Raw genomic sequence first — 14519 nt, forward strand, 5'->3', positions numbered from 1 at the left:
TAGAAGGATTAGATGCATTTAAATAACATGAAGGAAAATAGTTTTGAAAGTGAACCTCTACTTGTTCCTACTTAGCTTTGTCCCTGGAAGCTTATGAACAACCTGATTTTTCACTTCTTCTCAAAAAACCAACGAAGACAGACAAGCAATCAGCTCAAAGCTTAACACCTTTGCAACTGAAGAACACAGTGGGGTATGTGATTTGAGAACCTAATTACTCTCAGTTACAAATATCATAATCTAACTCCAGCCTTTTAAACCAAGTCCTTCATTACTTCACACATCCTTGCCATGTTCACTGCCATTCTATGTTTTTACAATGTTTTGTGCCATGTGGTCCTTTAAGGCTGAAACCACCAAACTGATTCACATGTGGAAATAAACTGACTCTCATTAACAGATCACATAGTATAAGCAAAATATACACCAGTCATCACTGGTGCCAGTCATCACTGAAATGAAACCATCCCGTTTAGTACTAGATTCTGCATAATTTCCAGAGGATAGAGAAAAGAACTCCAGTAAAGTAGGCTTGATATGACAGAGGTAAAGCAGTCCCTGCTGGAAAGCAAAGCTGCAACCACTGAAGGCACAAATGAAAATAAGTGCAGTTGGATATAGTTTCTTGCCAGGTTTCTGAAAACAGGCAAGATAAAAATGCAGTCATTGCAGGCAAACAAAGCATGCTCCTTCAAGTGAATATTGCTGCAATTTCTTCCTTTCTGTCTCACTATGCCATACATATAACATGCAAACATAACTGTACTTTTCCTCAAATCATCAATTTATTAAATCTTCCTTCAAATTTTAAATAGCATCAAAAATTAAAAAAAAATTGTATCTACACTGAAGATAGATACGTGCAGATCTAATGCTACTTTTATACTGACATTATGTGAATGTATTGTACAAAAGGTTCATGAAAGGGGCCCCATAAGCTCAGTAGCTCAACCCTTTCACTCAAAACCAATTAAAGACACTATATCATTTATTAATCTAGCTGTCAGGACATCTAATGTTGGTAACTGCAGTTTCTCTAGGAATTTATGTTAGTACTTCGCAAGCTGCCATTGGAAATTACTCTTACTGTTTACTTTTTATAGTCTGTTTCTTTACGTTGTATCCTGCATGGACACACAGGACATTCTTCCCCCATTGTTAGGCATCATTATGGGCTGAAGACATGGACAGTTCTCTTTTAGGCTGAATAACATGGTTCCATGTGCTTTTTCCCTGCAGATCGTATTTTAAGACAGTTAAATTCTTGGTTCCTTCAGAAGCCAGCAGAGAAATGAGTTTTTAAAGACCTAGTATCTGTCTTAAGCATTTTGCTGGGATGCAGAAGAAAAGGTCCAGGGTGAAAAAGAAAGTTTAGCCTACCTCTAGTTACTGAGTGAAATCAGACATCCATACGTGCAAAAAAATCCCACCAAAACCAAAACCATACTGGGGAAATGATAAACACTTATTTAAAGGTTAACACTTATCAGGTCAACACTGATATTAAACACCAGCAAAAGTATCAAAAACAGTGGGCAGAATTACTCTGAATTTTACTAAGTACACTAAAATAAAAACAAGAAAAAAAAAAAAAGGTTGAAATGAAACAAACCAAATTTATCTCACCTCAGATTCTGCAACAAGGCTTCTGCAATCCCTAATATTTTCCACTCTGATTTTAGTTTTCTAGAACTATCAGACAGATAACTACCATAACGCTATCATATACAGAGACTCAGATGATCATATACTTCTCATTTTGACTTGATTATACAGTGATAACTTACCAATAACTTTAACAAAATAGGCATCTGCTTCAAAGTTATTTTTTAACGTATGGATAGCAAAGTCCCTGTTGGAGTAGCCTTTGCTTAGCACAATGATATCCAAAATCCCCTAGGAGAAGAAAAATGTTTACGTTAGAAAGCTGATTTACTCTAGATACCTGAATTTAGCAAAAAATTTCCCTTTGAGATACAAATTAAAAAAGAAAAAAGTGTGTGCAGCAAAGTTGTCAATTTTGCACCTTTGCTATTATTTTAGGGTCTTTCAAATCTCACTAATTTATGGCAATCAAGAACAGAGTGCTCCATCCACATGTAACCAGGACCATGCATGTGGTCTGTGGCTTCTTTCTTGCTGTTGAAGAGGGCAGCCCAAGGAGAGCATATGGAGGGTCAGCAAACTTTAAGGCAGCAACGGGCTGCTGCAAACTGCCCACCTGCCGGGGAGCATCTCAAGAGCCCATTTCCAAATGTTTCTACACAGAAGTCTGCCAGTGGCACAGACAGATACAACAACACAGAGAGATGCCGTCTGCTGTAGAAAAGGGTTGAACTTACATCCTCGTATATGTCGAAGAAGGTTGCTACCACCGCATCCTTGATTTGATTTAGATCCGAGAGCTCCCAAAAAACTTTAAACATGCGATGTACACTCTTGCAGCTTATGTTATTGCATGGGACATTTTCTAGTAAAAATGCCTGTTGATTGCTGTAAAACACATACATATATATGTATACAATAACTTACTTCCTATGAACAGTCTAAATAATAGACATTACCAAAAAATTGTAATTAAGCAGTTTAAGACTCCAGAAGTTAAATATAATAAAAGCAAAGCTAGCAGCCACTGAATACTTTAAAATTCATTAGCATATACATTAACTTTACAGAATTACAACCACTATGTCATGCCTAACTTCCAACCAATGAATACAGTAAATAAATGGGTCCAAATCAGCAGAAATAATTTCATTCACCATCAACTCAAAGGAGTGAACATATGTATACTTTCTTCTGAAATGATTACAAGTGTACTTACCTGCCATCTTCGTTAATCTCTCCATGGTTCTTCAGCTTAAACAATACTTAAAAAGTGTCAGCGCTTTTTCATTATGTTATGACAATCTCTTCCCACCCCAGCTCCATTAATCATCTTACACACTGCATGATGCTTTACACAAATTTAAGACTAAACAAAACCTCTGTTGATATGTTTTCTGTTGTTTCAAAGCAAAATCTAAAACACAAACCCCAACCTACTAGCACAGTAAGAAGAGGACATGATAAACCAAACTGGACATTTGCTGACATATAACAAATAGAGACAGAAAGATAGGCAGTAATACTGAAATGAGAAACAAACCAACCAGAGTATGAGGTCTAGTACAGCAAAATCTCCCTTCCAAAGAATTTATCGAATACATGCCCACTGGTCAGTGGTAGAAATTGAGTTTGTTCATGCATCCCAATGACTAACAGCATTATCCACTGTCTCCAGCACCGTAATATTGCCACTCTCACTGGAATTGTGAAAACCTTCCAACTTCACTAACCAAGAGTCCCACTCTGGTCTGTATCCTGGGAGCCTGCTAGAATCCATCACTGCCTCGGCAATGGGAACATACGAAGTTTGAAGTTTCTGCCTCTCTTTCTGGTGGCAGAGCCACAAGATAAAGAAGACAGTGTTCTGTAAAGTCAGCTAAACATGGCAGAGCCCAGGACAATAACCCAAACCAGTTCTTCATACTGACCTTGAACATACTTCTATTTCATAGTAGAACTTTTTTTTCTGTATCTTAAAGGCACAAAGTGCTTCCAGGATGCAGTGTCACATAGGCACACACACCAGTATTCTCCTTAGGAAAGTTTTACTTTTCTTTACCTTTATGGTATATTTCAGATACTTTGCTACTTGTAAGAATCATATCCTAAAACACTGATTTCTGAAAGAGTTAGAGAAAGGCAAAACACTTTCTCTGAGAAAAAAAGTTTCCGACACTGAAATAAGAGTTCTTTTTGCCTACTGCCAAGTTAATATTTCAGAACCTGCAATGGGAAAAATGTAGGATTTCATTCTCTGTAAGATGTGTTAAAGGTAAATTGGGATATTTAAATATTTCTCTCAAAACCTTGTTATCACATTTCTTAAGCTTCTGTGAAAAATACACAAGTCAGGCTTTTATTTTTCTGCTATATGCTTATTGAAGCTTAATAGGAATAACCCACTTTTTACTACTTCACTGTTAGAAGCAGGAGCATATTGACTAGTGTCTGGACAAAATGAAACGGCAATCTACAGTATTTAAGACATCATATTGTCTCCATCTGAGAGCTCATAATCATAACTTGAAATCATGAAGTGCTCCCATTCACTTCATGTACTGTGCAAATATTGTAACAGATCAACAAACTATAAGATAAAGTGACAACCTGAGCTAAGGAAATTGCTCCAATTTCTCTTTTTCATCATCTTGACATACATTTCATTTTAAAATTTTGAGGAAGTTTTACAAAGATGCTTTCTTTCAATTCAACATTTTTTAAATTCTCAGAAATTACTGTACTTTCAGCTTTCCTCACATCAGTACATATAAACAGTCTTAGTGCTTTAAATGTCTATGTAGTTATTGAGGTGAGCTATGCTCCAAGTTTCCCTGAAGGCTGAATGTATTGTAACCAGTTGTTTTTGTGCACAAACTTAATTTTTTCATGTGCACCGCCAAGTGATTCCCACTTGACTCAATACAAGATAAATAATGAATACTGAAATGAAACATTAATAAATTATTTTAGGTTTTGATTACACAATAATGAACTGTCCTGGGTACAGCTGTAGCAGTTATTTTTCTCCTTAGTAGCTGGTGCAGTGCTGTGTTTTCAGCTTTAGTCTGGAAACAGTACTGATAACACACCCATGTTTTTAGTTGTTGCTCAGTAATGTTTACTCCGATCACAGACTTTCTCATCTCATGCTCTGCCAGGGCAGAGGGGAAGCTGGGAGGAAGCAGACAGGACACCTGACCCAAACTAGACAAAGGGGTATTCCATCCCACAGTGTGTCATGCCTGGTATATAAACTGGGAGGAGTTACCCAGAAGGCCCAGATTGCTGCTCGCGTTGGACTGGATATTGGTTGGTGGGTGGTGAGCAATTGTATTCTCTCCCCTTGTTATTCCCCTTATCATTATTATTGCTGGTGGTAGCAGTAGTAGTTTTGTATTATACCTTAGTTACTGGACTGTTCTTATCTCAAGCTGTGGGAGTTACACTCTTTCCATTCTCCTTCCTGTCATGGTTTAAACCTAGCTAGTAACTCAGAACCATGCAGCGGCTCGCTCACTCTCCCCCACCCCTTTTTCCCTCCGCTCCCAGAGGCACAGGAAGGAGAACAGAGATAAAATACTGGCCACTTTTCTCATTCGGCAATGTCCAAGGCCAGCTGGATGTCTTTCACCTCAGCAAACTGACTCGATTCACCCTCTTTTTCAGCAGTTTCTGCAGCTCCTTGCTGGGGACTCCATACAGCTGCCTTCCATTTCCAATGCTTTCCGACAGGACCCATCAGTAAACAAGGCATACTGCTTTTCACTTTCTGACAGTTTATTATATGATGGGACTTCTTCAGCATGCATCACCTCCTCCTCTGGTGACATTCCAAAATCTTTGCCCTCTGGCCAGTCCATGATGACTTCTAGAATGCCTGGATGACTGGGATTTCCTATTAGAGTGCACTGTGTAATTACTGCAGCCCACTTACTCCATGTAGCATCGGTTGCATGATGTGTAGAGGAGACCCTGCCTTTGAACATCCAGCCCAGCGCGGGCAACCAGGGTGCCAGGAGGAGCTGTGCTTCAGTGCCAATCACTTCCCAAGCAGCTTGACCCCTTCATAGGCTGCCAGTATCTCTTTTTCAGTTCGGGTACAGCTGGCCTCAGATCCTCTGTATCCCTGACTCCAGAAGCTGATGGGTCAAACATGAGTCTTCCCTGGAGCTTTCTGCCAGAGGCTCCAGGTAGGACCATTCTTCCCGGCTGCTATGTAGAGTATATTCTTTACATCTGGCCTGGTCCAAGGGCTACTGCATGAACTATCTCTCATTTAATTTGTTCAAAGGCTTGTTGTTGCTCAGGGCCCCATTTAAAATCATTCTTCTTCTGGGTCACATGATAGAGCTTACAATCAAACTGTAATTTGGGATGTGCATTCTCCAGAACCCCACCACATCTAAGAAAGCTTGTGTTTCTTTCTTATTAGTTGGTGCAGACATTGCTACATCTGTGGGGATGTGGCAATGTCCGTCTTGCCATTTTATTCCCAAAAATTGAACCTCCTGTGCAGGTCCCTTGACCTTATTCCATTTTATGGCAAAACTGGCTTTTAGCAGGATTTGGATTATTTTCCTCCCTTTCTCAAAAACTACTTCTGCTGTATCACCCCACAAGACAATGTCATCAATCTACTGCAGGTGTTCTGGAGCTTGCCGCTGCCCCAGTGCAGTCTGGATCAGTCCATGGCAGATGGTAGGCCTGTGTTTCCACCCCTGGGGGAGTCGGTTCCAAGTGTACTGGATGCCCCTCAAAGTAAAAGCAAACTGTGGCCTGCACTCTGCTGCCAAAGGCATTGAGAAAAACGCACTGGCAATATCAGCTGTGGCATACCACCTGGCTGCCTTCGACTCCAGTTCATACTGAAGTTCTAGCATGTCTGTTATGGAAGCACTCAATAGTGGTGTGACTTCATTCAGGCCACGATAGTCTACTGTTAGTCTCCACTCTCCATTAAGACTTTCACACTGGCCTATTAGTAATAGTCCTAATAATGGGGCTATTAAAGGGTGAGCGGGTCCTGCTGATCACTCCTTGGCTCTTCAGTCTATGGATCAGCCTATGGATGGGAATCAGCAAGTCTCAGTTGGTGTGATATTGCTGCTGGTGCACTGTTGTGGTCACAATTGGCACTTGTTGTTCTTCGACCTTCAGCAACCCCACAACAGAAGGATCCTCTGAGAGACCAGGCAAAGAGGACAGCTGCTCAATTTCCTCTGTCTCCAAAGCAGAATAGCAAAAGCCCATCGGTACCCTTTTGGGTCTTTGAAATACCCTCTCCTGAGGTAGTCTATGCCAAGGATGCATGAAGCCTCTGGACCAGTCACAATGAGGTGCTTTTGCCACTTCCTCCCAGTCAGGCTGATTTCAGCCTCCAGTACAGACAACTCTTGGGATCCTCCTGTCACTCCAGAAATATAAATGGGTTCCACCCCTTGACAGTTTGATGTCATCAGGGTACACTGTGTACCGGTATCTACTAGAACCTTATAGTTCTGTGCGACTGATGTGCCAGGCCATCTGATTTACAGTCCAGTAAACTGGATCGTCCCTTACCTCCAACTGGCTGGAGGCAGGGCCACCTAATAGTGATCACAACATTGGTCACTTACATCTTGTAGACAGGGATTATTCATCTTTATCACAGGAGCTGGAGTAAAATCAGCTCTTCCACTCCATCTGGGAACCTGCTCACCACAGACTGAAGCCGCAGCTTTCATGGGATGTTCATCCTTGACCTTTGTTCTCCTCTCACACACCTGTTCCTCCAGAGCTGAGGTAGGTTTTCCATCCCACTTTCTCATGTCTTCTCTGTGATCCCGCAGGTAAAATGATAGGGTGGCCCATGGCGTGTACCCCGTGTCTTCTCTCTCAAGCAGTAGGACGCCTTTTGTTAATAGCTGAGACATGGCTTGGTACACGTGGGGAGCTGGATAGACTGGATAGATCGTCTCTCAATTGTTTGAACTCCTGGGACAGTTTTTCCACAACTGAAATGATGGAAGTCTTCAAACTCTCGGAATTGATGAATCATTTCATCTACTGTTGGTAGTACTATGTCATTCCAGGTTACTGCTGCCAATGAGTGGGCATATGATGATGGTGCACTCTGTAAATTTCTGCCACATGGGTCATGTACATTCGACTTCATCTGGATCTACGCATGCATTCCCAGCATCCAGCTTGTGACAGATCATCTCTACAATGGCTGATTCCCTCAGAGACTGGATACCTTTCTCTAGCGTGGTCCAGTTGGCCAAAAAACTCTTAACATCATCTTTGTATGGAAACCTTTCTTTCACAGCTGCGTTGATCTGTTGCTTTGCCATCAGATCCAGAGACATCTTTTTCCCATTGAAGGTGCTGGATAGTGTTGAACGGGGCTCTGTAAGCACAGGCCAAGCCCCAGCATGCTGCTGTGATTTGTCCCTCTCTGGTATGACCAGGATGACAACACACCTCATTTAAGTGTTTTAGTAATTTTTCTGGATTTTGCTCGTGTTAAGTGGTGAAGTTCCAAAGCACTGGAGGGGCCCACTGGCCTAGATACTTGCCCATACCATCCCACACACCCTGCCACTCATGACTGTCCAGCCTCGAGGAAAATCTCTTGGTCTTCCTATATCATCATCTAACCTTAGACAAGACCCAAACCCAACTCTGTTTAACTTTCGAGATCATACGAAATGGTCGTGGGTAAAACACACTCTGTATATGTGCCAGCATGGTGATCCCATCACAACCAGCAGGCAGGTCTCAAGGGTATCCAAAGGCCATTCAAAACCTTCAAAACTCTCAAATTAGCTGTGACTAGTTTGGTAAGGGAGCTGGAAAGGTAAGGGAATGTCTCCTTCATAGGTTGACCACCCAAGGAGGAGAAAAAAGATGTGCAATTGCTAAACACTTCCATTATATACCTCCCAAAGTATAGAGGTGATGACCACACTGGGAACGCATGCCAGATCAGTTCCATAATCAATGAGTCTATCTTATTACAAGTCATTACCATAAAGTACAGTGAAATAAGAAACTTAGCCCAAGCCCCCCAGCCAATAAACACTAAAATAGTAAATACTGTCTGTAAAATATGACATCCTGAAACTCTGAGATAAAGAGCAACAACTTTGAAAGCCGATAAATATTAATCCAAAAAAAATGAATGCTTGTCACAAATACGATTAAACACACTCTGGTCAGATCTGTCATTATCTCGACCCTTCATGGCCCATCTTGGGCACCACAAATAACTGTCATGGTTTAAACCGATCTGGTAACTCAGAACCATGCAGCCACTCACTCACTTCCTCCCCCCGCCCCCGCTTCCAGAGGAATGGGGAGGAGAATCGAAGGAATCTAACTCCTACGGGTTGAGATAAGAACAGCCCCGTAACTCAGGTATAACACAAAACCACTGCTGCTACCACCAATAATAATAATGTTAAGGGAAATAACAAGGGAAGAGAATACAACCACTCACCACTCGCCAACCGATATCCAACCTGACCCAAGCAGTGATCTAGCCCTTCCAGGTAATTGCCCCCAGTTTTTTATAGTGGACATGACGTGCTGTGGTATGGTGGTATAGTTACGGCTATGTGGTATAGCTGTAACTTTGGCTACTTTGGGTTAGCCGTCCTGTCTCTGCTTTCTCTTAGCTTCCCTCCTCCCTGGCAGAGCATGAGACTCAGAAAGTCCTTGGTCAGAGTAAACTTTACTGAGCAACAAGTAAAAACATCCGTGTTATCAGTGTTGTTCCCAGACTGAAAGTCAAAAACACAGCACTGTACCAGCTACTAAGAAGGAGAAAAATGACTGCTACTGCTGAACCCAGGACACTCCCCATCCTTCTGGGAGTTGGGGAAGAAAGTAGGGAGGAGTGAGCAAGTGGCTGCATGATTCTGAATGTGATGAACAGGCTGGGTTTAAACCACAACATGAATAGTAATGGAAACCAGAAACCAACAGGGGCAGTTGCAATGCCGTACTGTTTGCAGAGGGAAGAGAAATAAGCTGTTTGCTGCCTTCTCAGGTATTCAGTACTTTCCTGGAAGAACTCCCAACATCTGCCTTTGGCCTTTGATCTGCAGTTGAGTCCTTGTGTTACTTAGGGCTTATACAAGCATCACTAGACTCAAAGTATCTACCTCCATGTTTTATTTCTGCTAAATTCTACAATTACCAAGGGCAAGTTAATGACCTATTATTATGAACCAAATTTTAAAGATTAACATCATCATAAAAGAAAAAAATCTCCTTGTAACAATGAAAATGATGAGCATCGTTAAATGACAAAATGTCCCTGAAAGTCTACAGAAAAACACAAAACCATACTTGGCTGCAATGGTAAAATCTTAAAATCAATGCTGGAGTGCTAGAAGAATGTGCAACAGTACATCACCTTAAATATTGAGAAGAGGCAGAGTAAAAGAACTCTGAACTAAGACTAGCATATCACTAGTAACATGCTGTTTGCATGGTGTACAGACCAATATATACACAGTGGCAGCTAAATTTTATGTACTACCTGCATAACTTTATCCCACAAAACTCATGAGTGATGCTCAATAGAGTTGTTTACAATCTGAAACCTTCTGATGAAGTCATCTATGCAGCAAAGCCACATTTAATAAGACTGAATAACTATAGGCAAGGCTTAACACCAAAGACTGAAGACTTATTTCAGCTTCATTTTAACATGTTTCTCTGCAATTAGAATTAAATATTTACTGCTTCATTTCATACATCTCTTATTCTGTCAGTTTTAGGCTAGTTCATTTACAGTTATACAAGGGACATCTACATGACTAATATCTTACTCCAGGCATTCAGAATAATTTATTTTGCCTCTTTCTTTTAGATTTACTCAATTACAAGATTTGCTCATCAATCCTACATTTAAAAGACGTTCTGTATCAAACCTTATATCTGACAAGGAACAATGAACAATGATCTAGGAGGACATAATTTGGTCAAGAGTCCTTTCAAGTATACCCATATAAATGATTAACACATATACATTAATTGAAAACTGAGCACGAATACTTGGAAAACTGTCTAGAAGTCTATTACATTCCAAGTTTTTCATTCAAGTGTCCATATCCAGTTGTCTGTTATCTCCAGGTTTTATTCTTTACTGTTATTTATCAGCAATGTCAGAGAGGATACTGTATCTCTAACTTTACCACTACTTTACAGTGAAAAACATTTCCTTTGAATAAAAGCATAACTGGAAAAAAAAGCTTCCTTAAATTACATGTTTGCAATGCAAGAGTATTAACCATTATTACATCTAATTTGGAAACAAGGAGTTAAACAAAACTTGTTCTGTTTAATCAGGTGTGACAAAGATAGGTATTTATAAACTCACATGCAGTGCTTAGACTTACATTGTTTACTAAAGTCAATTTAAAACCAGCGTGTGAAAAAATAAATGCAATTAGATGAATCAACTATTGATAAAATCCCTCTACCTATTGTTATTCTATGTACCTACATGATTTCTAATACAGTCATAAACTGAGGAAAGAAAAATTCATTTATGAATCTAGCCTGAAGAAAAACCTGCGGACTAGAATTCTAATGTTCAGATTTTGACCTGATCCCAAGTCAGAAGTTAAAGAGATATATAATAGAGAGATAAATATATAAAAATCTACTGCAAATTTAGCATCTTCACCTGCTGAGTGATGTCTTGAGTCTCTGGGTTCAAACCCCCACAACACTTGCATCCACAAGTGAGACTTTTTCTGTTGTGTGGCTGTTAAGAATGTCTCCTTGCTCTCAGAACATTACACACATTATTAACAATTTGACTGACTTACTCACCTGGAAGGACAATAAGCTAATATTAATCCTATCATATCTTTATTTCAGTGATTTGTAGATATTTTTAAGGATTTGATCTGAAAGTGCTTTCCTGAATTGTGCTGAAAGCATAATTGATTTTAATCATATTACAGAATCATAGAATAGTTAGGGTTGGAAAGGACCTCAAGATCATCTAGTTCCACACCCCCTCACCCCCCATGAACACGGACACCTCAGACTAAACCATCTCACCCAAGGCTCTGTCCAACCTGGCCTTGAACACCGCCAGGGATGGAGCATTCACAACCTCCCTGGGCAACCCATTCCAGTGCCTCACCACCCTTACAGGAAAGAATTTCTTCCTTATATGCAATTTAAACTTCCCCTGTTTAAGTTTTAACCCGTTACCCCTTGTCCTGTCATTGCAGTCCCTAATGAAGAGTCCCTCCCCAGCATCCTTATAAGCCTCCTTCAGATACTGGAAGGCTGCTCTGAGGTCTCCACGCAGTCTTCTCTTCTCCAGGCTGAACAGCCTCAACCTTCTCAGCCTATCTTCATATGAGAGGTGCTCCAGTCCCCTAATCATCCTAGTGGTCCTCCTCTGGACTTGTTCCAACAGTTCCATGTCCTTTTTATGTTGAGGCCACCAGAACTGCACACAATACTCCAGGTGGGGTCTCACAAGAGCAGAGCAGACAGGCAGGATCACCTCCTTCGATCTGCTGGTCATGCTGCTTTTGACGCAGCCCAGGATACGGTTGGCTTTCTGGGCTGCAAGCACACACTGATGACTCATGTTCATTTTCTCATCGACCATCACCCACAAGTCCTTCCCACAGGGCTGCTCTGAATCTTTTCTTTGCCCAGCCTGTAGGTGTGCCTGGGATTGCTTTGACCCAGGTGCAGAACCTTGCACTTGTTATGGTTGAACTTTATAAGGTTGGCATCAGCCCACCTCACAATCATGTCATAGCCACTTGTTACTGGTCTCCAACTGGACACTGAGCCATTGATCACAACTCTTTGTGTGCGGCCATCTAGCCAGTTCTTTATCCACCAAGTGGTCCACCTACCCAACCAATGTCTCTCCAATTTAGAGACAAGGATGTTGTGTGGGACAGTGTTGAACGCTTTACACAAGTCCAGGTACATGACATCAACTGCTCTACCCCGTCCATCAGTTCTGTAGCCCCATCATAGAAGGCCACCAAATTGGTCAGGCAGGATTTCCCCTTCGTGAAGCCATGCTGGCTGTCACCAAGCACCTTGTTGATTTTCATATGCCTTAGCATGCCTTCCAGGAGAACCAGCTCCAAGATTTTGCCAGGCACAGAGGTGAGACTGACTGGTCTGTAATTCCCCGGGTCATCCATTTTCCCCTTCTTGAAAATGGGGGTTATATTTCCCTTTTTCCAGTCGTTGGGAACTTCACCAGACTGCCATGATTTCTCAAATATGATGGCCAGCGGCTTCGCAACTTCATTTGCCCGCTCCTTCAGGACCCGCGGATGGATCTCATCAGGACCCACGGACTTGTGCACATTCAGATTTTAAGATGGTCTCGAAGCAGTTCTTCTCCTACAGTGGGCGCAAGGTCTTCATTCTCACAGTCCCTGCATCTGCCGTTCAAGATTTGAGTGGTTTGGTCAGAGCCTTAGCCAGTGAAGACCGAGGCAAAGAAGTCATTCAGAACCTCAGCCTTCTCCAAATCCTGTGTAGCCAGTTCTCCTGAGAACTTCCTGAGGGGACCTACATTCTCCCTAGTCTGTTTTTTATTTGCTATGTACTTGTAGAATCCCTTCCTGTTATCTTTAATACCTCTAGCTAAGTTTAATTCTAACTGAGCCTTAGCTTTCCTAATCTGGTCCCTAGCTTCCCAGACAACATTCCTGTATTCTTCCCAGGCTGTCTGTCCTTGCTTCCACCTTTTATAAGCCCTTTCTTTTTCCTTCGATGTTTCTTCAGCAGCTCCTTATCCATCCATGGAGGTCTCCCGGCCCTCCTGCTGCACTTCCTTCTAGTCGGGATGCAACAGTCTTGAGCTTGTAGCTGGTGATCCTTGAATATCAACCAACAGTTTTGGGCACCCCTGGCCTCTAGGGCTATATCCCATGGAACCTTACTAAGCAGGTTCCTGAGGAGGCCAAAGTCTTCTCACTTGAAGTCCAGTGCAGTGAGCTTGCTACACACTCTTCTCACTGTCCTGAGGATCTTGAATTCGACCATCTCGTCATCTCTCCATTGTCATATATATTTTCAAAGGAATAAAATGGTTTCTGCCTCCTTTAATTTCTTTAAGTTACAGATGGCAACTAGAAGCTAGGCTTCCTCGACTATAGCGCAGATTAAGGTCAAGAGTTCAGAAAAATGCTTTTATCATTTAATCACCATAATCAATCACTGAAATTAAGGCTGTAGATGTAGCATGAAAGGCTTCAGAGAAAGAAAGAAGCAGCTTGATCCAGAAGTGTTTAAAATTAATTAAATAAGGTTTTCATTTTAATTTGCTCTAATTTAAGTGGAGCTTTTAATTCCCACACTGTTTTAATTCTTTTCAATCTGTGACCCAGTTACACGTTGTGAAAGAAAGTATCTCCTTAAGTTTCTCAGATACAATGAATTAATACTAATCTGAAAGTGACATTTCACAGCGGGTGCAAAAACTGTGATTTTCACTCCCATCCCAAAGTACAAAGAATCTGCTTCCATTACTTTTCTACAAATACTGGAAATACACCATGTTAACGTGCAATGTATTTCTTAATTTTTCATTTACTTCTCTTTTTGCAGACTTCCTCAGCTCTCTTTAACACCTTGTCAAACCATCTGCCAGTACCTTCAGCCCTTATGCCTTACTATGTCACTCCACTCTGAAGTTAATTTTCAAAATAACTTCAAGTTGCACCCACTGAATAAACAAACAATTTCTGAAGCAAGGAGTGCATCACAGTATTTCATTGCAACAAGGCATAGGTAACTTCCTGGCCTTTTATAGGAGTAACTATTTACAAACTAAATGTTCACAATATTACACGGCCATGTTTATACGCCAGGCAGAGGAGAGAGGCTCCTAAGAATCTTAAAAGATAAAATAAATGAAA

At 41.2% G+C, this 14519-nt stretch overlaps 1 protein-coding gene across 2 annotated transcripts in view; it reads right to left on the reverse strand.

Moving 5' to 3' along the window:
• ITFG1 (integrin alpha FG-GAP repeat containing 1) overlaps window positions 1–14519 on the reverse strand; it is an 82819-nt gene that overhangs the window by 24847 nt on the left and 43453 nt on the right. For both annotated transcript variants that reach the window (XM_061469318.1, XM_061469317.1), the window contains exons 11-12: window positions 2343–2493; window positions 1788–1896 (exon numbers count right to left, since the gene is read on the reverse strand). In XM_061469318.1, the coding sequence (XP_061325302.1) occupies window positions 1788–1896; window positions 2343–2493 (260 nt within the window). The remainder of the gene's footprint in view (window positions 1–1787; window positions 1897–2342; window positions 2494–14519) is intronic.

This window comes from Pezoporus flaviventris, unplaced genomic scaffold (genome assembly GCF_033815535.1).
Source record: "Pezoporus flaviventris isolate CSIRO_AGI_PZ_B2104156 unplaced genomic scaffold, CSIRO_AGI_Pfla_v1 ptg000056l, whole genome shotgun sequence".
NCBI classification, from domain to species: Eukaryota; Metazoa; Chordata; class Aves; order Psittaciformes; family Psittacidae; genus Pezoporus; species Pezoporus flaviventris.